The sequence below is a fragment of the Notolabrus celidotus genome, chromosome 8 (assembly GCF_009762535.1).
Source record: "Notolabrus celidotus isolate fNotCel1 chromosome 8, fNotCel1.pri, whole genome shotgun sequence".
Taxonomy (NCBI): domain Eukaryota; kingdom Metazoa; phylum Chordata; class Actinopteri; order Labriformes; family Labridae; genus Notolabrus; species Notolabrus celidotus.
In genome coordinates, this window is record NC_048279.1 from 34,607,796 (window position 1) to 34,634,055 (window position 26,260).

Here is a 26,260-nt window from a genome sequence, read left to right on the forward strand (position 1 = left end):
TGATATTTGGTCAAATTTGCAGGAAAGTTCATGTTACAGTTTGTGAGTTGTTACCATTAAAACGATATTAGTTTCTGGGATGGAAGTTAAGCCTAAAAGTGTCAAAGCCAAAAAATGTAAACTGATTATTTAAGTCCATCTGTCAGTTTCTTACTTGACAAAACAGGCCAGACAATTTCAAACAATTCACTAATTTTTGAGACTGAAACTCTGAAACTCAGCCAGCAGACAGAAGCCCAGTTGGACTTCTTAAACCCTTTAAAATCATCAAAATTGGAACCATTTGCTTAAATTTGGAGATATATTATTTTATAGTTGCAGGTTTCTGGGAATAATTTTAAATTCTGAGACGTAACATATTGCAAAAGAGATAAGTGTTCAGTTTGTACGTCCACATTTCACAGTCCCTCCAGGATTTCGCAGGATTGTTTTGTGATTGTTGCGTCCCAAATAGCCTGAATTTGCGACAGCTTTTTTCCCCCAATAACATCTCAGGGGCAAGTAAATACACTAAATTACAGTTGCTTTTAGAAAGCATTCTTGATGTGGCCACTGACTGTATTTTGATTCTCTTGAGTCACAGAAAAATGCCATGAAAGGACTGTATTGCACATTTACGACGGTCCCTGAATGCACCTCGCAGGGACTGATGCACAGTCAGTTCACGGCACTCTGAAATTAATCTGCATCTTTGATGACAAGGAGTTGATCAAAACTTACTAAATGTGTCTGATGTATCACCAAACTGGATTAAATCAAGCTGTAGATGCAGAGCTTTTTACGGTAATAGCGGCAACAACGTCAAACATCAAATAGTAAACAGATGTCCCCCGGTTGTGTCTTTGTCACTAACGCACACCGGGGGGTTAAAATCCTCAATGAAGATGAGACAGATGCATGGAGGTGAGGAGAGCTGGTTCATAAAGCACACCTGCTGCAGGTAGAGACCAAGCTAACACTGAGCCCCTCAATCTATAAATAACAACGTTGTCATGGTCACTTGTCCTGCCTGCTGTCCTCTCTCTTTTCACCCGTTCTCTGTGCGTGTTTTGTTGTTGAAAAGTGCCGATCACGTGAGGACTTATGTTTATGTTCCAAGGAAGTCAAATTGTTGACAAAACCGATGACGTACAGGGGCTGAGATTGAGGTAATTGGTCAAAGTTGCTGGAAAGTTGCGGTGATTGTATAAAATTGCAGGGCCGCGAAAAAATCGCGCTGATTGGTTGAATTTGCGTTGATAGTTGCGATCGCGAAATCGCAACTCCCTGGAGGGACTGATTTCATTCACTGGTGTAAACTTCAGCGTCTGTTAGTCATTGAGGGTCCAACGATTCGTCGGTGTGGACCAGAGCTGCCCGAGATGTTGAGGGTTGAGCCGTCTCACTTTCTGACTATCTCAGCTGAGAGATGCACACGCGAAGCAGCGACCGGGAAGTGTCGAGTAAACAAACCATTGGAACATGGCGGTCGTTGGCAGAACATTGCATCCAAAAATGCTCAAAATCCAGGGGCTGCTTACCCTCAACACTGCACAGGAAAAAAAGTGGCAAGTTGGCGTTTGAAGAGACCTTCTTTTTAACGCCAACCGTCCAAAGTTAAAGCCATGCTTAGGGTGACCAGGTGTCCCTCTTTGAGCAGGACTGCACACAATTTATCACTTGTGCCGTGTCTCAAAAATCAAGATGATGTCCTGCATTTGATCGGTTCTCATTTTTCTAAGTTTAGCAAACCTGGCTTTTATCACATGTTTGTGCAGAAAGCAAGTGGAGGTTATCATCATTGCATCTGTCATAATGTCAAACAATCAGCATGCATGTGTGGGGTCAAGGACACACCGACTTGTCCACATCCTCCTTGCCAACACAACGTTTTGCCCCACTGGTGCAAAATAAAAGGTACCATTCTGCACTTTTTTGCAGAATCTGCTTTGAACAGATTTTACTCTGATGTAAGAATCTTGGAAAAGTCAAAGTGTTCCTCGACTTTCCTTCGTCTGAGTGAACACGAGCTAAAAAATGGAGCTGGTATCAGGGATCAATGATCAGGTCACATCAGCGTGCATCTGCATCTTGGACACTACCCAACCAAGTAAACCTTTTCTGAATGTGTTTGCTGAACATTCGTACTCTACAGAGAAACCATGGATGGCAAATACAAAGCTGAATGAAATCAAAATGTAAATTGAGTTGAAGAGCAACAGCCAAATGGGTAAAATGTTAATTTGAGCAGATTGTGTGAGAGAGAGAGAGAAGCAGAGTTTGTCATTAATCAGTGTTTGAGCAGAAACAGACATTTTTGATTCTCCTCTTCAGCATGACCCTGAATAATGAGACGTGTGTGAAAGCGAGGAGCGCTGAGTCAGAGGTCTGATCAATAAAAGGTCCGTCACCATCACTGCTACCGTTTAAATCAGGGGTGTCCAAAGTGCGGCCCGGGGGCCAATCGCGGCCCAAGGTCCACTTAATTATGGCCCCAAGCTTCCAACTTAAATTGTGTTATTTATAGCACAGATATTAATCACCTTCTGAATCATCTGTACATTTGCAGTTTCTTTCAAGCACACAAACAAAACTAAAGTCAATCCAGAAACGCCTCAAAAAGCTTCATATGGACTACTTGTCTAAAGCCTAAGCTTTGGGAATTCTGCAAGATGGCAATAAAGAAGAAACACAAGAACTCCTAAAGCTGACAAGTTTTCAAATTACTGTTTTTATCATGATGTGAAAATGTTCTTGATGAACACTTAAAAGTTCAGAAGACACAAAAGAGGACACAAGACAAGATCAAAATTATGAAATTGTGCAGAAAAGGCAAAATTTGGCGCAGGAAAATAATTATTTAGTTCTTAAAATGTTGTCTGCTGGTCAGAAAAGTCTTAAAAACAACATGAAAAAGAAGTGTGATGAAATCCAGATCGTGATCCTGACATAGAAAAATAATGAGACAATATTTTCCCACATTGCCCGACCATTTTCCTCCAGAGGAAGATACAGTTTACATGGCTTGAAGAGACCTGAGGACTACCTAGTTACTGTTTTATTGAGAAAATGTTGAATATAATTGTTATTAAATAGAGATTTCATATATAACTTTTATGATTCCTAAGTCTCAGTAGGAGCCACTGGCCCTGAGGTATTCTGACAACATCAAATGTGACCCTCTTTGAAAAAAGTTTGGACACCCCTGGTTTAAATGATCAAATGTAGTGATAAATAATTAATATTAAAGCTCTGCAAAGTCAGCAGGATGTTTAAGGAAACACAGTTTCAAAGAGAGATCCAGAAGCTTACACGTCTGTCATTTCTGCAGCTTGACCCAAGGTTGAGTTTTCATACGTTACAATAGGAACAATCTGTAGATCTCATAATATTTTCTGTGGTTATTTCAGTCTTGAGCCGATTAGATTGCACGACATATAAAGTGAAAAAACCCCACGACAAATTCACAGAAAACCAGAGGACATAATCCGAGTGTGTGGAGGAATGAAACTCTAAGAACTGACATATTAGTCACACATCCACCACTCAGTGCAAAACAATTAGTGACAACTACAAGTGTTATGTAAGGGAAACAAAGGAGATGTAAAGTACACTGCTGCAGAATTAAGAAGACTCTATTCAAGCAGAGGAGCGTCTCAAATGTCTGAGAAGAAACAAAAGAAAAGGAGGTTGTAACCCTCGGATAGAGAGCAAGCTGTGGGAGGACGAAACAAAAGACCTGAGAGACTTTGTTCTTTGTGTTTCAGTTTGCAGAAAGTCTTAATGCAGATGAAGGAAGACTCCACCAGCCTGCAGCCTGCAGCCTGCAGCCGCCATGCATAAATTATGAGGGAGTTCACTCTCTTACTCGCATTTTGGAAATTTAGCTCACGCTCTTATCTGGAGTGAGTGAACGAGGACAATGGATTCAACCCTGCTAACTTTAAAGAACACAGAAAGAACACGGTGTTCGGGTCTGAGTTCAAGATCTCTGCAGGATTCAGAGAGCTCCAGGCTTTGGGACTTTTGCTGGTGTATTAAAGATTAAAAGGTTATGTACCTGATGATTTGAACACTTTTCCTGCTACAACAAGTGTAGAGGTTAAAGTGAAATTATTGCAACATTCATCATTTTGACTGTGGAGTTGCAAAAAGGTTGCAAAAGAGGGCGTGTGTGAAGAAACAGGCGAACTTTTTTTACAGTGATCATAGTTTGTGGGAACAAAGGTTTGCAGATGTGATTTTAATTTTGGCTCCACTCCAACAGAAGAAAAATGCTGAAATCTGGTTTTATCATAATTTGAAGAGTGTGAATAAAACTATGAATACAAAGTCTGGAAATACAGCGTGCTAGCTTTTTGAGAATAGATAATGAGACCATTTAACTTCACGATTATGACGTTTGCACTTAACACCAGGACTTCAGATGTCAATCATCTATCCTTAGGAATTGGAAGACCCTGGGAGAACCTCCTTTTCTGAACTGGTTGACTGAACTGGGCACAGTAGCTGCATACGAAAGGATGTCTTATAGCAGGGGTGTCCAAACTTTTTTCAAAGAGGGCCACATATGATGTTGTCAGAATACCTCAGGGCCAGTGGCTCCTACTGAGACTCAGGAATCCTAAAAGTTATACATGAAATATTTATTTAATATCATTACTTTCCTATGGCAGGATCTCGATCTAGATTTCATCACACTTCTTTTTCATGTTTTTTTTAAGACCTTTCTGACCAGCTGACAACATTTTAAGAACTATATAATTACTTTCCTGAGTTCTGAACATTTTTGATGCACCAAATTTAGCCTTTTCTGCACAGTTTTATAATTTGATCTTGTCTTGTGTCCTCTTTTGTGTCTTCTGAAGTTTTAGTGTTCATCAAGAACATTTTCACATCATGATAAAAACATGAATTTGAAAAATTGTCAACTTTAAGAGTCCTTGTGTTTCTTCTTTATTGCCGTCTTGCAGAATTCCCAGAGCTTTGGTTTTAGACAGGTAGTCCATATGAAGCTTTTTGAGATGTTTCTGGGTTGACTTTAGTTTTGTTTGTAGAAAGAAACTGTGATTAATTTCTTTGCTATAAATAACACAATTTAAGATGGAAGCTTGGGGCCATAAATAAATGGACCTTGGGCCGCAATTGGCCCCCGGGCCGTACTTTGGACACCCCTGTCTTATAGGATGCAGGAAAGAACAGAAAAAGATCTTCTGAAGTGGGGCGTGTATCTTGATGGGATTAACAGGCCAGAATGAAGATCAAGTGTGAAAACTAGAAATGGTCTTGTATTGTTTTATTATTTTTATGTTCCTTTGTATGCTAAGCCACTATAGAAGATAGCACCTGCTGAACCCTCTTGGTTAAGGTTTTGTGTGTGGGTGGGGGTGGGATTATTTGTAACAAACAGATGTGTCATATATTACCGCTGTTTTGTTTATGTAAAATAAAAATTGAAAGTCATAAAAAAAAAGATGTCAATCATCAAACCTGGAGGGCATCATGATGACACTTTCTTGCTGCTTGATGAAAACAAAACTCACCAGTTTCAGTTTCAATGACTAATCTACAGGAAAAGTCTGACTATCATGACTTTAGTGCAGCTCCACACACAGAGAAGTGACTGCTGTGCATGCAGAGTCTGTCAGGACAGTTAAAGGAGTGTAGCTTTGTCCTTCCTTGCATCACCATCAGGCAAATATCAATGTCGCTGTCAGTTTCCAACATTTCAAAACACTTCTATGCAGACGACATGTTGAAGCTCGGCTGTACATACACTACCAGTCAGAAGTTTGGAAACACCTTCTCCTTCAAGGGTTTGTATTTATTTTAATTATTGTAAACACTGTAGATTAATACTGAAGACATCAGAACTATGAAAGACCATATATGGAATTATTTAATTTTTTAAAAAGTGTTAAAGAAAGCAGAATATGTTTTATATTTTAGATTCTGTAAAGTAGCCCCCTTTTTCCTTCATGACAGCTTTGCACACTCTTGGTATTCTCTCAGTCCGCTTCATGAAGTGGTCTCCTGGAATGACTGCTGTGCATGCAGAGTCTGTCAGGACAGTAAACTGAACACTGAGTGATATAAAAGCTGCAGGTATGACGTGGCAGACAGACTTGCACTGTGCAGATGAATTAAAACATAACTCTGCACCTTCATGCACGCTTTGTGCAGAGTTTAAGGCCTGTGGGTTCTTTTTTTGGATCAGAAACTAACAGCTCATTTCCCTGTTTCTCTATTTGGTTTACATTAGCAGTGCTCTCATCACTTCCTGATCAACACTGTTGTTGCTCTCTCTCTCTTTCTTTTGCTCGCAGCAGTGTTGGGTGAAAACATGACTTTAGATCTGTTTGATTTAAGCGATGGTTCCTTGAATACTTCAGATGCCGTGGAAATGACAGGGATTGCATTGTTTTAAAGCATGTGGTATCAAAGACACAGAAGTCTTGGCCTCAGATCTTTTTGTTGTTATTTTTGTAGACATTCAGTTATCTGTAAATGAAGTAATTTGAGATTATGGCGAAATCTCTGTTTTCTCAGTTGCCTTTGTATCAAGCAATGTTCATATTCCCCTCTTTCCCTTTATCATGGACCAATCAGAGCGACTCCCCGACCCTCTGTCGTCCTGATTGGCTGGGAAGCCACTTCTTCCTCATAGAACGTGCACAACGATCTTTTGTGGGCCGGGTTACGAGAGCAGAGAGGGGAGGGGTAGTGTTGACATTCAAAATCTCTCCCCGCCAGCACCTCAGGCCAGGACTCAGCCGTACATCTGCACCTCGAGGACAAGGGACACTCCTTTGAGGACGGCAAGGTTCAGATCCTGGACAGAGGAGAGCGTTGGTATGAAAGAGGGGTGAAGGAAGCCATCTATGTTAGGCTTGAACACCCTTCTCTTAACAGAGGTGGTGGACTAAGACACCATTTGTCTCCTACTTACAATTCTGTTTTGAATTCTCTGTCAAAACAAGTAAGACCCACAGCTGACCCATCTGCCTAACGACTGTCAGGAACTAGGCTAATGACTGCCAGGAGGTACTGAACGACTGTCAGGTGATAGGAGAACGATGGCCAGGAACTAGACTTACGACCCCACTTGGGACCCTTTGTGTCTCCTGGACACACCCACGACTGTTAGTGGCTGATATCTTCGAGCTCTCCCCCAGTCTGGTCAGAACTGAAGAAGCCTTTTGGAGGAGAGGTGAAACGTCTTCAAGAATTTCTACCAGTCCAGTTACCTTACGGATCAAGCTTTGGATTACCATGACCTGGATGACTGAGAACCTTCAGAGACACTCTCTCTGAACTGATGCTTATATCACGGCTACCAACAGCAGCTTTAATTTTGTCCCAAATTGATCTCAGGTAGTCACCATCCCTCATTGCATCCATATCTTTGGTCATTAGTTAAAGGTGACATATCATGCAAAATCGGCTTTTTAATGGTTCTCTACCTGAAATATGTGTCCCTGTCTACAAACCCCCTGAAAATGAAAATAATCCATTCTGCCCCTGTTCTGATTTCTCCACCTTTCTGTAAATGTGTGCTGAAACGAGCCGTTTCAGACTTCAGTGTTTTTGTTACGTAACAACAATATCCGGTCTGTCACAGAGTCAGAGCTCGGAGCTTGTTCAGCCCATAGACTGTATAAAATAATACTCAACCCCTCCTCCGTTTTTCATTCCCTGCACACATGTGTGCTAACAAGGATCTTAGGAGGGAGGCATGCTAGTTGTAGGCTGTCTTAATAAACACAGAGGTCGGTTTTACTCCCCACGTCTGCAGATTTGAAGATCTAGTGGATGAATTTTATTTATCATGGATAAGTGCTAGCGCTAGTTAGCATAGCCACATAGCTACATATTCGTAGCTGTGTACAAAGACACACGTCTACATACTGACAAATAAAACAACAAGAAACACTAAATCTGTGACCAATGGTTCAGAACGGTCCTGCTCCCTTTCTGGTAGAAGTCGGTTTTACTCCCCACGTCTGCAGATTTGAAGATCTAGTGGATGATTTTTATTTGTCATGGATAAGTGCTAGCGCTAATTAGCATAGCCACATAGCTACATGTTCATAGCTGTAGCTGTAGCTGTGTACCAAGACACAAGTCGACATACTGACAAATAAAACAACAAGAAACACTAAATCTGTGACCAATGGTTCAGAAAGGTCCTGCTACAGGCGCCTCTCCGTCAGGATCAGATTCTGGATCAGATTCAGAGGGTTGAAGTAACGTGATCTCTGAGCAGCCGTGTATATTCAGCCAACATGTAAACATTAGATCAACGTGCTGGACAGCCGAGGCCACACACACTTCATTAGGGGGCGTGGTCAGAGAGAAAACAGAGTGTTCTGAGGAGGACTGAAGAAGAGGGTTTTTCAGGCAGACCAAAATCTGATTTCAAAGTGTTTTTTTGAGCACAAACTTTGAAGACATGTTTTGGGGACCTCTTAGACCAATATATGTTGATGAAAAAAGCGTGATATGTCACCTTTAATATTTCTCTGCCACAGGAGCTATTTTTATTCCACCCACTGAAGTTAACTACCATGAGATTATTTCTGCCTCCAGAGCTGCTCTGCCTCAGGGAGATGTTTGTATTACTAAATCTCATCTGTGTGTGTGTAACGTTTGATGTAACCAGCTTTAAAAAGAAAACATTATCACAGGATAATTTACTGCCGGAGGAGAGTGTGGAAACATTTGGGCGGCAAGATCCAATTAATCTGCATCTGAAAGTCATTTCAGAAGTTAAGCTCTGCTGCGTTTACTAGAACAGGCACAGATACGTGTGTATACAAACACAGAGTGAGGTACACAAGATGTATAAATAGATACGAGCCTGTTAGGCATACAGGCATTACTACTAAGAATTAACAACTCTTGGATAGTCTGTGTAGAAATCACATCCAGCTAATCGCTCCTACCAAGCGCCCATTGCCTGCAGACGTGCAGCCCTGTCAGGAAGTATCTGAACTTGCATGGAGACATATCCATCGCCCTGTTGCTTCAAGTGCAACGTCATCTCAACATGTTTGTGTACAGATTGTTGCCAACTGGACGCAAACTCTCTAAACACAGCCACCAAACAAGAGACTCCACCTTATCAAAAGTCTATTATCAGATTAATCATGTCCTTGTGTCCTTCCTGAAACAGCATGGCAGTTCATACGACAGACCTGCCAAACATTTCCGCTTATTCCCTGTTGGATTTATTTATACCGTCCACCTTTGTCCTGTCCCTCCGTGCCTCCTTAATCTCCAGCCTAACAGTAAGATTGAGGCAGGAGAACATTCACATAAAGCTGGTTTAACCCTACATGATACCACCACGACCTAAACCCCGTCACCACCTTCAAGTCACAGACTGAAGAGGAAGTCAGGGGGACTGAAACTTTGAGCAAACTATATCAAACATCAACACTCTGAAGTTTGCTTTAAAGTACAGAGAGCTGCAGAAAACACCATAAAAAGACCTCATGAGTCATTGTTCTTACATGTTGTCTTTCACTGCTTGTGTTGCAAGTCCATTTAGGACAAGGTGTCAAACTCAAATAAGAAGGCATGCATGAGACAAGCCCACAACTTCCACCAAGCTGAAATGTTGGTTATTCAGAGCACTGTATTCATTGACTTTCTTTAAGCTCCTTCTTGCTGTTTTAATTCAATTATCAGAAATTCTAGGTGCTGTTCACCCAGGGGGACACTTCTTGAGATGCACAATGATATTGACAGAGTTAAAGGAGTCTTGTTTTGATCCTCAGTGCACCACCTGTGCATTGCAATCATGCAAATACTGATGTTGCCGAGTGTTACCAACATTTCAAAACACTCCCATGCAGACGACATGTTGAAGCTCATTTTTGACCCGCATAATTAATCCATAATAAATAACAATAATACATTTTATTTATGGGCGCTTCTCAGGACACGCAACTCGATAAAACAAACGATATACAATATGAAAAGAACACAATGAATGGAAGGGTGAAATGCAATAAAAAAGGTACATGTGAGGGTTTTCAGGCGGGATTTGAAATTTGAAAGAGAGTCTGAGTTATGGATGGGTAGTGGTAAGGAGTTCCAGAGATTAGGGGCTGCACCACTGGAAGCTCGAGATCCAATGGTGGTTAGGCGAGCAAGGGGTACAGTGAGGAGCATGGAGGAAGAGGATCTGAGAGTGTGGGTAGGTGTGTATGTTTGAAGGAGATCAGAGGAAGTATGGAGGTTATGGAGAGCTTTGAATGTGAGCAGAAGGATCTTAAAGTCTATGCAGTATTTGACAGACAGCCTGTGGAGTTGTTGTAGGACAGGGGTGATGTGTTGGATGGAAGGGGTTCTGGTTATGATCCGGGCAGCTGAATTCTGGACCAGGTGAAGTTTATGGAGAAGTTTGTGGAGAAGACTGAAGAGGAGGGAGTTGCAATAGTCAATACGGGAGGGGAGGAGAATAGCAGTGTTGTTTGGTGTGAGGGACAGGCCTTGAAGGAGAGTGGACTGCCCATCACTCTATCGGCCGTACATGTTAACCTTTAAAGCTTTTACTGCTGATACTGATATGATCTTCATACATTCCTGCAAACACTATGCGAGCTCTCACATAGAAAGTGCACGAGCACACATACCAGGATGCAAAGATAAATTCCAGATTTCATGATTTGAGATCCAGTCAGCCATTTTTATTCTGTCTGCACAGACATTAAATCAGGAATGTTCCTAATAAACTTCTGTTGATAAAAAAGGCGGAAAAAAATATCTCAGAAAGGGAACACAACTTCCAATTCAACTCTTAAAACCTCTCTGCTGCGTTATTACTCTGAATGAAGATATCAAACAGAACCTCTCTCTCTTTTCTTCTGGATCTGAAACATCCAAAACCAGACTCTCTCTCTAGCTCTAAACCCGTCTCTCTTACTCTCTCTCACATCCTCTTCACTTCACTGTGAACTCTCTCTGCACTCAGCCCGTCTCTCAAACACTCATCCATCTCTCTCTCTCTCTCTCAGCGTGTTTCTGTGACTTCAGTGCGTCTCTATCATCCACCTGCTCTCTCTTCTCTCCTGTTAGGTTGTCGTCTCCTGAGATTTTAAAGTTTAAAAGGTTGTGATGTTATTCCTCTGCATGCAAGGGAGAGCCAAATGCAATGAAAGCGAGAATGCATCAATGGAAAGATGGTGCATTTACACCCATCAGCCACAACATTATGACAACCTGCCTGACACTGAGTACTCTACAGACCTGGACTCCTCTGGACCTCTGAAGGTACGCTGCTGTATCTTGCACCAAGGCATTTGCAGCAGATCCTTTAAGTCCTGAAGTTGGAAGGTGGACTTCATTATCCAGCACATCCCACAGATGCTGGACTGGACTGATATCTTGCAAATTTGGAGACTGAGTCAACACCGTCATGTCACACCACCTTCTTCCATCGCTCTGTGGTGCAGTTTTGATGCTCGTGCATGAAGTGTAGGCGATTTAGATACACTCTCTCTGCTTCCACCTCCTCACATTTGAGAAATTGCTGCTTCTAAAATATTTTAATTAAATGTCTTTGAGTTAGGAAATGTTGATTGGAAAGAAGAAGTCTTTGTATTTTTTCAACATTTCTCAGGATTAGCTCTTAGCCGTGTGTTTGAAAATAATAATAATGACCACAGCACTTATTTCTGTTTTCCCTCAGCAGACTCAGAACTAGATCAAAGAATGAAAAACTCATGTCCACGACTTAAATCTCCACATCATCCCTCTCTCACTGCTCAGGTTTGGACGTGATAAGTAAACTTCTTTACACACAATGTGCGACACACCGTCACCTCTCCCCCCGGTGAAGGTCGGCGTGACATCACCGTGTTTGTGTGTTAAGCTGAGGCTGCGTTCAGGAGCAGATCTGACAGCAGAGCGCTTCAAGGACCTGAGGTAATTACCTCTATTCAGCAGCTGTGATACACACAGAGGGGGAGAGAGAATGAGGGAGGGGGGGATTTAAGACAGTGTGATACTGCTCAACAACATGCAAACCACTTCTATTAACCTGACACTGCAAGTGTTTGAAACAGGCTGCGTGTTTGTGCATGTGCGTTTGTTTGTTTGTTTGTACTCAGTTCACCTGCATGTTGGTCAAAAGGCTACAACAACAGGAAAGGTCACTGATGCAGGATCTTCTGGTTCTCCCATAAAAGCTGCTACTTAAAGCTCAAATCACAGATGACATTTAATCACAATGTTAAACGATAAGTCATGGTGCAATCATCTGGACTGAACTGTAGCTGCATTTTTCCTTTAGGTCATCTTGTGTTCACTCTGCATTATCGTAAAGCAGGCCAAAGCACACACCATCAATGTTCTTAGTCATCATGTCACAGCCTACGTCCCCCACTGTTCACATACTGGTCAGACGTTGCATTGTAGGAAGCTGCCCGGCTCCAAGGCGCTAACTAGCATTGGCCAGTTACCCTCCAAACAAAAATGAGTCGAAGGTTGACTTGGAACAGTGAGGAGGTCAAATGCCTCATCGACATTAAAGGTGACATATCATGCAAATTCCACTTTTTAATGGTTCTCTACCTGAAATATGTGTCCCTGTCTACAAACCCCCCGAGAATTGAAAAGAATCCATTCTGCCCCTGTTCTGATTTCTCCACATTTCTGTAAATGTGTGCTGAAACGAGCCGTTTCAGTTTTCAGTGTTTTTGTTACGTAACAACAATATCCGGTCTGTAACAGGAAGTCAGAGCTCGGAGCTTGTTCAGCCCATAGACTGTATAAAATACAACTCAACCCCTCCTCTGTTTTTCATTCCCTGCACACATGTGTGCTAACAAGGAGCTTAGGAGGGAGGCATGCTAGTTGTAGGCTGTCTTAATAAACACAAAGGTCGGTTTTACTCCCCACGTCTGCAGATTTGAAGATCTAGTGGATGATTTTTATTTATCATGGAAAAGTGCTAGCGCTAGTTAGCATAGCTACATGTCGTAGCTGTAGCTGTGTACCAAGACACACGTCGACATACTGACAAATAAAACAACAAGTAACACAGAATCTGTGACCAATCCTTCAGAAAGGTCCCGCTGCATTTCTGGCAGAGGTCGGTTTGACTCCCCACGTCTGCAGATTTGAAGATCTAGTGGATGATTTTTATTTATCATGGATAAATGCTAGCGCTAGTTAGCATAGCCACATAGCTACATGTTGGTAGCTGTGTACCAAGACACACGTCGACATACTGACAAATAAAAGAACAAGAAACACTAAATCTGTGACCAATGGTTCAGAAAGGTCCTGCTGCAGGCGCCTCTCCGTCAGGATCAGATTCTGGATCAGATTCAGAGGGTTGAAGTAACGCGGGTCTGTGAGCAGCCGTGTATATTCAGCCAACATGTAAACATTAGACCAACGTGCTGGACAGCCGAGGCCACATCCACTTCATTTTTTCAAATGAACTCTTCATTTGTCAAGAGATGGATACTACACACAAAAATACAGAAGGCTACAAACTTCTTAGTCAGTGCATGAAAGATAGGAGCTTTCACTGCTTACACAACAACCAAGAAACTAAGACAGCAGTCTGTAAAGATATGAGACCAGCTTAGGAAAAGTAAAGGTTCCAGTGTTGAGGAAGACAAACTCACAAGCTTGATAAACCAGGAGTTGTTTTCCAGTCATGTGATGTTGCACCAGCTCTTTTGCTAATGCCAAATTACATGTGAATGGTGAGGAAAGTTAGCCAGGTGCTATTCTAATTCTTGAGTGTGTGGATTTCAGCAGCTATTTGTTCTTGTTAAAGTGTTCTCATTGCAAAGGAGCCACTCCAAGGTTCTATTGGAAGCGAGTTGAGATCACTTCTTCTCTGCGATCCTCTGCTTGCTTGTTTTGTTCCACATAAGGGTGAGATTACAGTGTTTACATGTGTCCAAACGAATTTAGCCAAGGAGGAAAACAACAACTACTCCAAATGATCAGGTGTGAAAGCACCCAGAGAGTGCAATCAAATCCATTTTCTAGAGAGAAGGAAGGCAAATATTCAAGAATTAGAACTTTGTTTGTCTTTATGGTGGGTCAACATCGTAAGTATGCATCTGTCTGTTGCTTCAAGGTTTGTAAACGAGTAAACAATGTGCTTATGATGAAACAGAGGCAATGCATGGATGTGGACACAAGTCTTTTATAGCCTGCCTCTGGATACACCAAAGACCCCACCCCTAAAAAATACACAGTCAGTCCTAGAAGCGATATCATCAGAGGGAGCTAGAAACAGACGATTTTTAGGAATGGACTCCTACATGATGATATCGAAGTGGTGCATGCTCACTGAAAACTCCAAGGTATGTTTTTGTTCAGCGAGCTGCAACCATTAAACAGAGGAAAGGAAAAGGACAGTCATCTATATGTGTAATAATAAAACTTGTAATGCTCTGACTTCTGGTGCAAGACGGACCCAAAAACCAGATACACCCACTGTTTTCATTGTTCCTTCATCCCTGCAGGACATGAACATCCCACTGACGCCTCCACTGGCACAGAACAGTGTGGGTCAGCATTGTGTTTGCCCAAAACTGCATCATTAATGCAGAACATTTACATATGCACATAATTTAGAGAGGAGACATGGGCAGAATTTAGATTTGGCTAGCACATTATGGCACAAGTCCAGGTCTTAAAGTTGGAAACTTATATATTAGTGTTTCATAAAAGTTGCATGCAAATGAGGAGAAAGAGAAAGGGACGCCTCCAAAGAACTCATCCACTCTTGTCATTTGCTCAAGGCTTTAGATTCTCCAACTTATAACTTCAAACTTTCTCCATGGTGAGATTTTACTTTCTTACACCTTATTTTGTGCCATCTTTGTGCACATGGTAGACCTGACTTCCCCCTGCCTGCAGCCACAGACAAACTGTCCTTTAATGGCAGCATGCAGCGTCCACACGTTCAGGGATGATCAATGCTGCATGTCCAATAAAGTCCAGTTTTTCCTGTATGATCGGCTGCAGCGTGTGAGTTACTAAACTACTCAATACTGAAATCCTTTATTCGACAGCTGCATCGACTGCTCTGTGCAGTACTCACACTCACACTGACTCTAAATATAGCTGACTTACTGTACTAGTACTGGCTCATGATCACAGAAACAGCAGGATGTTAAAGAGGACACTTTAAATGTTCAGGTTATTGTAAAGAGAACATCGCTCTGTTTTAGATTGAGTGTTAGGATAAGGTCTCAGGGGATATACATCACTTCTAAGCAGCCTCTCTCAGCTTCTCAAAGCTCTTAACCAATTTGATCCGAGTGTTTCGTCGTGCTCATCAGTCAAACAACCTGAGGGGACGAGATCTGCTCAACAGACACCGTGAAGGGTGAACCTGTGAGCCCTAACATCTGGGAGACTGTCGATACCAAACAGTCAACGGAGCGACTCCTGTGAGCTAGTTAAGGCAGACAAATGGAGCTGCACTGATTCCCACTGCACATGCATCATTCCCACAAACACCTGACAAGCATTTCCTGTAAGGTTTCCGGTCTCCTGCATGTGCTCTCATACTTTCAGCCCCACCAGCTTCACAGTGTCCACCTGAAGGATCCAGCTGAGGGCTTTGGGATATTATCTCATCACTCCTTAAAAGGTTTGTAGAATCAAACTGCAGGAAGTGATGAGGTCAGAGCTTCAACGCCAAATATTCTGCTGCTGCAATAGACCTTTACTTTGTGCAGTTGAACTGTACTTTGTCTTTGTCTGCTCCAAAGTACCGTTTGGAGTGACACTATACTTGCAAAAACAGCTTAGCAAGATGCTTGAAATTAAAGTGTGGCTCAAACAATGTTTAGGGGAACGTGTGTCCAAATTACTGACGTGGGGGAGCTGCAGAAACACTCATGCAGGAATAGAAAGCTACCTTGGTGTGGTCATCAAGCGGCAACCTCAGGTCTAAAAATATGAGTCCAATGTGGAAGTGCTTAAAACTGCAGTTCATCTAGGATCCGCTTGAGGCTGGCTCTGGAAGTACAGGAAACCACATACAAGCCAATTCAAAGAAGACGATCTTTACAGCAGAAATAAACATGTTTACAGCCTGGTACAAAAGACGAGTTTAGTCTGGATAGCTCATTTCTCGATGGACACACACTGAGTCTTCCAATGAGAGGCACAGCTGACTTGATTGACAGGCGGGAACACTGCAGCTGTTGGCTAGGAGGCTCAAAGCCCGCCTCTGCTGTCCGCTCGACAGCAGCAATATGGCTCTCACCGATGATTGGCTTCAAAACAGCGCTTCAGAAACAGACAGGTGATGTCACGGATACTACGTTTATGGTGATGTTTTATATATGCATGAATCAGCTCAATGCCTTCACTCTCTGGATGCCGGTTTTCATGGAGCTCTGAGGTTCATTATAAGTTTTGAATCTCGAACCCATCACTGCTCCCTGTGTGCTACAGTTGGTTGGTTCATAAGGCAATTCTTAACTTGCTTCCCTCGTATTTCTGCAATTCCATGCATTTAAAAAAATACTGGAAGCTACAGTCTCTGCCCTGTGACCCAGTCACAAAACTTATTTTTGCTTTCGGCCCCCAGTGCATCTTGAAATGGGTAAAAAGAGTTTTAGATGCAGTGCTCCTGCAGCCTGGAACCTGGGTTTGAGAGAGCTTGTCTCTTTGAATGTTTTTAAAAGCAGACTGAAGTTATTTGAGGAAGATGCATCAGCTTGTAGATGCTTTGACTGATGACTTTTGTTCTGAAATCCATGACATGTTGTCATCTTTTAGAATTCTGTGTTGTTTGCTTGTAACTTGTTGGAACGTGCTGCTGCCGATCTTGGCCAGGACACACTTGTACAAGAGGTTCTTAATCTCAATGAGGTTTTCCTGGGTAAATACATTTAGATAAATAAATAAATGTATTTGGGGATCTTTTAGCTTCAGTGCTGTAAGTCTTTTTAGATCTTGACAAGTTTGCACAGTTTTGATCTGCCCTCCAGTGGACAAAAAAAACCCAAATTTAACTTTCTGTGAAAAAGTTTTTTGAAAGAATAACTTGTAGCAGTTTAAGACTAAAAGAGAAAGACTATCCAACTGTTGTTTCTGAGAGCTTCTCCCTGTAATTGTTGGTGTGGGCCTAATCCAACGCAACATGAAAACCCTGCAGGGCTTCGACAGCAACATGCCGAGCATCTTCCTCAAACGATCAAATGTCTACCGGGGGAAATGTCGTCCATCTGTGCGATTCCTTCCACTCCCCATGATCTGGGTCACACAGTTAAGAAAGCCTGTTTGTCCCTCTCTCTCTCCTCAGGGATACCCACAGCATTCCCACGCCTGACCAGATATACGATGTCCCCAGAGTGTGTAGGATCCTTCCCAGGGTCTCCTCCCAGTTTAAATCCCTTAATGTATGCCACAACTGATGCAAAAAAAAAAACCCTGAAGAGCCTGATAACTCATCCTACAGTCTGTCTCTGATCAGCTGCCAAAGATTAAGTTGTATTAAAAAAAAGACAACAAAGAAAAGCAAGCCAAATTAGAAGCTGCAGGAAGTTAATTTGATAGTTTTCAGGTGATTAGTCATCTGGATTAAAGAATCTTCAACATGAAAACTCCTGAAATGATCCTCTATTCACTAAAAGCATGATTCAGACTGAAGAAAGTGGACTGAGGCTTCGGTCACACCTTGTGTCATGGCAACAAACTGAAGTGGACCGCTCATTTCTCTAAAGCCAAATGCAAATAAAGCCTCAGTCCTCATGCAAACACTGCTGCACAAATGTATGCACACACACAACCTTGCATACTCAAGGCAATCCCCTGCAAAAAAAAATGCTCAGAGACACTCATTAGCACTGTACACAGACCTTCAGATAAATTCAATAGCACAACTTGAGGTCTGCAGGGATGCAAAGAAAGCAATAAAAGTGGATGCAATCAAAGGGACATCTGGAGGGAGAGAGATTCAAACGTACGAGTCCATTCAAGTAAAACTGGAGAGATGCTGCTGCAGCTCAGGGACTATTTCTTATTTATGTTTCCAAAATAAGAAGCCCTGTGTGCACCCCGCTCAGCTTTAAGAGCACTGCTCCACTTTCAAACACAAGGTGTGTGCGATGGCGTGTTGCATAATCAGAGAGAAGGAACTTCAACAGCAGACCTCGCAGCAGTGTTTGGGAGTCCAAGAAGAAGCCCCCGTCGCCCACGTCGATATGTAACTTACACCTGAACTGATCTGCATTGACTGTAAAATTACAAGTGCTCTGGCAGCGCTCCAGTGCAACTCACACGGGCTCTTAATCTGCAGCTCTGACGGTCTGTGGGCGAGCGGCAGAGAGTGTGAACTGTGAGCGATATACAGCTGCCTGCCTCCGTTCATCATATCAGTCTCCAGTGAGACACGTTGAACCTGCACCTTTGATCGAGGCACGTTGTTTTCCTGCACGTCTTAACCATAAAGGTGACATAACCGTTATAAACAAAGCCCTTTAGAACGTGCAAAGTTAAAGGAGTGATTGAACAGCTGAAGGGTTTTCAAACGACAGCTTTCAGTGCTGGTCTGCTGCTGGTAATCCGTCACACAATGAAAGAGAACAAAATGTTTTTGGAGATATTCTACAGCATTTAAATATTTCAATATAAGAGAGAGACACACGGGATGAATTATAGAGCGTCCTGACAGTGGAGGGAACCACGCAGCCAGGAATAATTTAACTGATTCTTACCTAAAACTCAAAATCTGTGAATAATTCAAGCCATTTAAAACATCCAGAAGGACTATAAGGGGCAGGAACACAAACATATAGGATTTTTTTAACGATTTTCAAGCAACTGAGTTAGATTTCTGCAGATATTTTGAGAATGAGGTCAAATTTTTAAAAAGATAACTTTCAGAATTCTCAAATGTAAGCAACAAATGTAATGAATCCAACTGTATTCTTGTATTTCTTGCACATGGCACTTGCAGCTTTGACAAGAATACCACAATACTGTCTTCTGCTCATTATTTTGAGTTTATTTTCACCAGGAGTAAGTTTCAAAACAATCTTTTTATTCAATATGCATGATAAGCAGGACTGAGATTATGTTTCAGTATCTTTCTATTGCATGCAATGAGTCAGTTTGTAAAATTAAATGTTGTTGATGTCGATTTAAACGCAGAAATCTCAGTTTAGGGTCAAATTGAAGAGTTACAAACTGATTGAATAATTTAAAAAACTTGCAGGGGAGAGGTTAGATGTTTAAATGTTACTGTTTTACTAATCAGCAAGGATCTTTGGCACAGGGAGACTCAAAACACAAGTGCACCAGGAAGAGCAGAAAGGAAAATCTGAGTCAAAGCCATAAAAAGTCAAAAGTCCAGCCACAGTTTGTTTCTGTCTCTGGTCACAGTAACCTCCAATGATGCAGCAATACATGTGATTTTATGTCAGTGAGTTCCTTTACATAATGCAGCCTTTCTTTACAGTCGTATGTTCCACACCTCACACACACACACACAGAGAGAGAGACACACACACACACATAACATGTGACAGCTAACAGTCAATCAACCGGATCTATAGACCTCGTTATTGATGGATTACTCATTGGGACAGCTTTCGCGCCCACAATCACATGTATGGAAGGCTGTAAATTCACATCAAAGTGGATCAATATGAAGCGAGGAAAGTGAAGGGTTCTGCATGTGGAGGTCAACAGACTCACATCATGAAACCTGCAAGCTGCATTTCTCCTTCTAGAGGTTGCACACAGACTGTAAAATCAGACTTGAGATGCTTCTGGACGTCATGGTGCAAACAAATGTTACAATGTCATTTAGCAGACGCTCTTATCCAAAGCGAGGTACATATGAGAACAAGAACAACACAAGCAAAGATCTAGACAAGAGGAAACAAGATCAGTAAGAGTAACAAAGTGCTTCAAGTCAATTTGGGTGCAGGTACTGCCAAGCAGTGTAAAGGCAATGAACAAAGTAAATAAGGAACATCTACAATGAAGCAACCAAACAATTTAAGACCTTCCATTATCTTCATCTACAATTAACCTCACCACAATAATGACCAAAGTACCAAGTGCTGGGTCACTCAAGACCTGGTACCAAATACAGTGGCAGAGCCAGACGGTTTTGACTTGGGTGGCCAGACTGGGGCACTGACTGTTGAAGGGGTGGCCAGGCGTGGAAAACAAACTTAAGAGCTTACCCCCAAACCTAAGAGGGTTACTTCCAATAATCACATCTACTTTAACTTCTTTTATAAAATAATTTTAATGTAACTCAACAGAGTGTCAACATTTAAATCTGCTGAACTCTTTAAGGACTCAAAATGAGGATGATTGTCTAAAGTCACAGCATCAACAAAAACAATATTCAAATGCAAAGAAACTAGTTTCTCTGCAGCTTGTTGAAACACAACAACACAATAACTGATTTCAATATAAGTAATGCCTCTGACATGGCAAATAGCCAATCATGTTTAAGAATTTCAGGATGGCCACTGACCAAATACCAACACCAGCACATTTAAACTAAAACATATAAACACCATAAATCCACACAGCAAAGCAGAAATAGTATAAAAATGTCAGAAGTTGGGGTTTAAATGTGGACTGGTTATCTAAAATGAGAATCTGATTGCATTTGGTGGATTCCAAAATCCCTCCAAGGTGACCAGAGCGCATCAGGAACTGCAGCAGGAACACTTCAAATCTAACATTGACGTCTCCTCTGGAGGAAGGTGACACTTCTTACTCCGGCTTGTGACCTTTCAGGAGGTCAAACCCTCACCGAGGAGCCAAGAGAGCTGGACACACCTTACATTAGTGGTCCGATAATCTGGCAGAATAAAGCGGATTGAACTCACCATGTCCTCGTGGAGACGCCGGGTCCTTAAAGCATGTCACGACGCTAAATCCTCATTAGCCAGAATCACATTGTTTGTTCCTCAGTCCGAGTTCAACACGAAACTTATTAATCAAGCTTTAAAGAGAGTTAGAGAGCAGTAGAGCTCGGAGCTGAGGAGACCAGGGGGTCTTCCGATGAGGGGGGACGAGACCCGGGAGCGCAGCGGACCCTCTGTGGGCGCGTGGGGAGAGAAAGTGTCCGTGCGCACAGAGCAGCGGGGAGTGGAAGTCTTGCGCGCGCCTCTGGAGACACAGTGGAGGAGCTCTGAGTGGGTAGCGTGCCTGGAAGCCTGGTGAGGGGGTTCGTGGAGAGGTGAGGAGACAAGGAGACAAGGAGACAAGGAGACTCCCCCCCTGCAGATGTTTGGAGACACAGCGCGCGTGGAGTCTGACAGCAGAGGTGGTGTGGCGCGCTCTGCCGCTCTCCCTGAACTCACAGCGGACATTAACCGGCTCTGCTCTGGTCCCTCCTCTTCAGACCTAAAGTGAAAGGAGCATCCGAGTCCGAGTCCATCTCTCTCTCCCTCTCTCTCTCTCTCTCGCTGCGCGTGACGCTGCGTGTGCGCGCTGGAGGGAAAGAGGAGTTCCTGTAGGTCAGAGAGGGCGCAGAGGCTGCGCGTGGTTCACTCTCTTTCTGATGTCACATGAAATATAAAGAGAAGAAAAGCTCTCTCCCTTCTCTTTGTGTTTCAGCTGAACACTGGGACAGTGCTCCTGCAGGAGGGGGCGTGGTCTCCCGGTCCTTCATTCTACACACCTGTATGCAATCAGCTTAACGCCACGCCCACTTTGGACACCTGTTCCTGTATTCATACATTTCTAACCTCAGGAGCTACATGTAGATGCTAAACCAGTAGTGTTGGCTGTGATGGACAATAACAAAATTAATCTGAGTACTGTACTTAAAGCTTCTGTGAGGAACTTTTAGCTTGAATCGATTCTGGCGCCCCCTTGTGGACAAAGTGATACCTCTTATCTCTTGTCCTGTACATGCAAAATAAGTGTCTTCAGACAATAACCTCCTGTTGTCCTTTAACGTTTAGATTTATCACACAATGTGATTATGTGCAATGAAAACAGCCAAAAAAGGGTGTTACTAAAGCAAGATGTCAATCATCTGTTCTGACACCTACCCCCTCAGAACAGTTTCAGGCATTAAAAATGACAACAGAGAAGGTATCAGTGTTGTTGTGGATGGTCTTGTTTGCTTTTGAGGGTCATAAAGAGGCATCAGTATCAGTTTCAGTCTAATTCTCAGCCAGTTAAAAACTCCTCATAGTGCCTTTAAGTACAGGTTTTGAGTACTGTACTTTACTTGAGTATTATTATTTGGGGGAACTTTTAACTTTTGCTCCTCTACATTTGAAAGACTAATATATATAATACTTTTGACTCCTCTACATTTCTATAAGTGCTCTAGTTACTCACTACTTTAGCTTTTAAGTCAGCTCATGAATTTTCTTTTCTGAAATCAGATCCCAAAGACTGTAAACTGTTCGTGTGCATCAGAATCAGAATCAGAATCAGAATCAGCTTTATTGGCCAGGTATGCTTGAACACACAAGGAATTTGACTTTGGAAAACTGTGCTCTCTATGTACAAGGCATAAGAATAAGACATACAAATAAAAATATATATATATAATAACAATAACATCAGCTATAAATACAAAAAGAATATGATAAAAAGTGCAGAGGTAGTTTTTACATTATAAAAGTAGTAGTTAAATAATAAAATAAATAGAAATATGGAATTCTGCTTGGAGAATTGTTGCATTGTATATTTACAGAGAGTATTGATCCAACAGGTATGACACTGTTCTGGTTTAGTGTTCATCAGAGTGACAGCCTGGGGGAAGAAGCTGTTCTTATGGCGGGTTGTTTTGGCGCACAGTGATCTGTAGCGCCTGCCGGAGGGGAGGAAGGACATGTGTTTGGTTTGTCTCAGTGGTGTCTCTGATCTGTTTACCAATCAATCAATGGGTATGAAGAATATTTATATATACAAGGATGTTAACTTTCACTTGTATTGGAGTAATGTTTGACCAGGAGGATCTATACTTAGACTTAAAGCTGGGGTTGGTAATCAGATTTAGATACACTTTTTGTCATACTGGTTAAAATGATCTTTATGTCCTGATGGTAATCAATACATAATGTGTTCTTAAAAAAGAGTAAAAAAAGCTGCTATCTACAGCCGGAGTAAACCTGGGAAAACACCAACCAATCACCGTTTTTTGGCTCCCCAAATTTTAAACCAATCAAATCCCGTCCTGCCGTTCTGCCCTCCTCCTGCGCGTACATTTCCCCGGCGTGCACTCCTCTGAGTCCCCGTCTCCTGCCTCTACTTCCCCTGACTCTATTTACTGCCCCTCTCGCTCGTCCTCGGGCCTGTCCCCTCTGACCTGATGAGGTGCTTTGCTCAGGACTGTAGTCTGGATCAGAGTCTAAAAAGCTCTCACCAACAAGCAGAAGAATTAATGACGTTCAGTAAGTCCTACAGAAATGTAGATGTACTGTAGCGTCTGTCCTGATGCTGTAGGGATGACGAGCCGATTGGTGAACACGTTGAGTTTTAATAACCGGTCACTGTCGGCCGTTACCACGCCAACCAACAAAGCAACAATCAATGTTTGAATGAATGAAGAACTTCTCCTCTTGTCTCTCCTCTCTCCACCTCACACACGCTACACCTCTCCTGATGTCTTCACTGACTGTCAACACTGTAGGAATTAAGAACATCTACACTGAACAGGTTTAACAAACAGTAGAGCTGTTACAGTGTTATATATGTGTTATAACTTTTCTCCTGATATCATGTCACCGGTACAACTGGATAATGCTAGCATGACAGTTGTGAGTACTAACAGCAGCCATGTTTGTTTGTGTTTTTAACTTTCACTATGAGAATGTTTTGGTGAGGACCGGTTTTGAATCAGTCACCATCATATGGTCGAGAATCAGCGGCGCTCGTGCATGTGAGCGGGGGGGGCGTCGTTTTGGAGGAGCTCTGAGGGAGGAGGGGAGGGGTTAGACGGAGTCATGAGGAAAAGCTACATTCAAATTCATGCTGGTTTTTCGAGACTACCAACCCCAGCTTTAAGTTATGAAGACGTGTGCATTTTGGTACATTTGCTTGTTCTCCCTTGCAAAGAAAAGTTCAGACAAAATATGAAGTATTTTGCAAACTAACAATGAAGTAGATTTTTTAGCTCCAATCACTTGGATAGTTATCTCTAGGATGGCTTAAATATTACTTATTACATGGTCGTGTTGAGTGCATGATTTGGATTGCACAGAAACATTTCAAAGTAGAAAGAAAGAAAGGTCATATTCCCACACACATGGAATTTGCAAAACTGATGAATAATTTTCAAAGAGCAAAACTGCAGAATATAACAAGGATAAAAAAGTGATGGACTGAGCATTTAACTGATAGCAGATGAGTCAAAGCCTTGTGCAGAAACGCCCTGTACCCTAACAGTCAAGATGCCGGTCATGAAGCACGACTCCCCTGGGAACTTTAGTTGCATCTCTCCCCCTCTTCTTATTTCCTGTCTCTGTTATTTAATAAAGACGTTCAATCTCACAGAACTTCCTCCTTGAAACAATGTTCTTGGCACTCAGGAATCAACAGTCTTCACAGCCTACAGTTTTCACTATCTTTACAAAAAAACAAACAAACGTGAGAGTGAAAATTATTGAAAGCAGAGTCTGTTGAAAGTCGACAACAAGTGTGACATTGTTCCTGGAAAGACAGCAATAAGACTGAAAGGTCAGAAACAATAGTTTGAGCATGTGAAGGCAAACTGAATTTATCTGGCAGCAGAAGTTTAGGAAACAAAGATGGTGCTCGTCTGAAGTCTGGTGCATTTTTCTTTAGGATGGTGGATTAAACGTCCAGGTTTGATCATGTTTAATAGACTTTAAAGCTGTTTGACAAAGCTGTTGAATTAATACCTCCATGCAAACTGTGTAAACAATAGTATTTAATATGCAATGTTCGTATAAGAACACCAAGCTGCTCTTTGTTTACCTTGATTTAGAGAAAAGGTAGATTTTTACTGACTGACTGTTCGGTTTCTGTTTTTCTCCTCATATCTTTCACTCATCTGTCCTTGAAATCATCTGATATCAGTGTGTTTCTCTCCCTCTGCAGTTTGACATCTCCTTCTTCACTCACTCTTCATAGTTTATGTATCTTGGAAAGCTTGCAGCAAAAATGTCACCTTGCTTTTAACCGTAACTGTAATCCTACCTTGAGCCATTCAGGGTCATTTTAAATGCTTGAATGCAACACTAAGCAGTCCCTCCAGGATTTTCGCGGGATTTTTTGTGATTGTTGCGGCCCAAAAAGCCTGAATTTGCGACAGTAAATACACTAAATTACAGTTGTTTTTAGAAATCATTCTTGATGTGGCCACTGACTATATTTTGATTCTCTTGATTCACAGAAAAATGCCATGAAAGGTCTGTATTGCACATTTACGACGGTCCCTGAATGCACCTCGCTGCGACCGATGCACAGTCAGTTCACGGCACTCTGAAATGAATCTGCATCTTTGTTGACCAGGAGTTGATCAAAATTTACTAAATGTGTCTGATGTTTCACCAAACTGGATTAAATCAAGCTGTAGATGCAGAGCTTTTTACGGTAACCACGGCAACAACGTCAAACATCAAATAGTAAACAGACGTCCCCCGGTTGTGTCTTTGTCACTAACGCACACCGGGGGGTAAAAATCATCAATGAAGATGAGACAGATGCATGGAGGTGAGGCGGAGCTGGTTCATAAAGCACACCTGCTGCAGGTAGAGACCAAGCTAACACTGAGCCCCTCAATCTATAAATAACAGCGTTGTCATGGTCACTTGTCCTGCCTGCTGTCCTCTCTTTTCACCCGTTCTCTGTGCATGTTTTGTTGTTGAAAAGTGCCGATCAAGGGAGGACTTACGTTTATGTTCCAAGGAAGTCAAATTGATGACAAAACCGATGACGTGCAGGGGCTGAGATTGAGGTAATTGGTCAAATTTGCAGGAAAGTTGCGGTGATTGTAAAAAATTGCAGGGCCGCGAAAAAATCGCGCTGATTGGTTGAATTTGCGTTGATAGTTGCGATCGCGAAATCGCAACTTCCTGGAGGGACTGACTAAGTCTGCCTCATGTGCTGCTGGTGTTTTAAACTGTTGATGCAACCCAAGGAGGAATGACCTACATGTAGATGTGCATTTAGATGTGTAGATGTGCACTGAGAGATTTTAACAGTCAAATTAAACCAAAGGTCACAAACCTGGGAGTGGTTTTAGATCCAGATTTTAATGTTAATGCTCATTTTAACAAGGTCGTAAGTACTTCATTTTATCATCTTAGAAATATTGCAAAAGTCA

At 42.1% G+C, this 26,260-nt stretch overlaps 1 protein-coding gene across 3 annotated transcripts in view; it reads right to left on the reverse strand.

Annotated features, from left to right (window-relative positions):
- htr4 (5-hydroxytryptamine receptor 4) overlaps window positions 1-26,260 on the reverse strand; it is a 364,595-nt gene that overhangs the window by 268,923 nt on the left and 69,412 nt on the right. For 2 of the 3 annotated variants that reach the window (XM_034689827.1, XM_034689825.1), the window contains exon 1: window positions 20,835-21,600. The exons of the other annotated variant lie outside the window; for it this stretch is intronic. Coding sequence is in view for 1 of the 2 variants with exons in the window: in XM_034689825.1 (XP_034545716.1) it covers window positions 20,835-20,837 (3 nt within the window). In the remaining variant the exon portion in view is untranslated. Of the gene's footprint in view, window positions 1-20,834; window positions 21,601-26,260 lie in introns of those variants that run through there. 3 annotated transcript variants of the gene reach the window in all.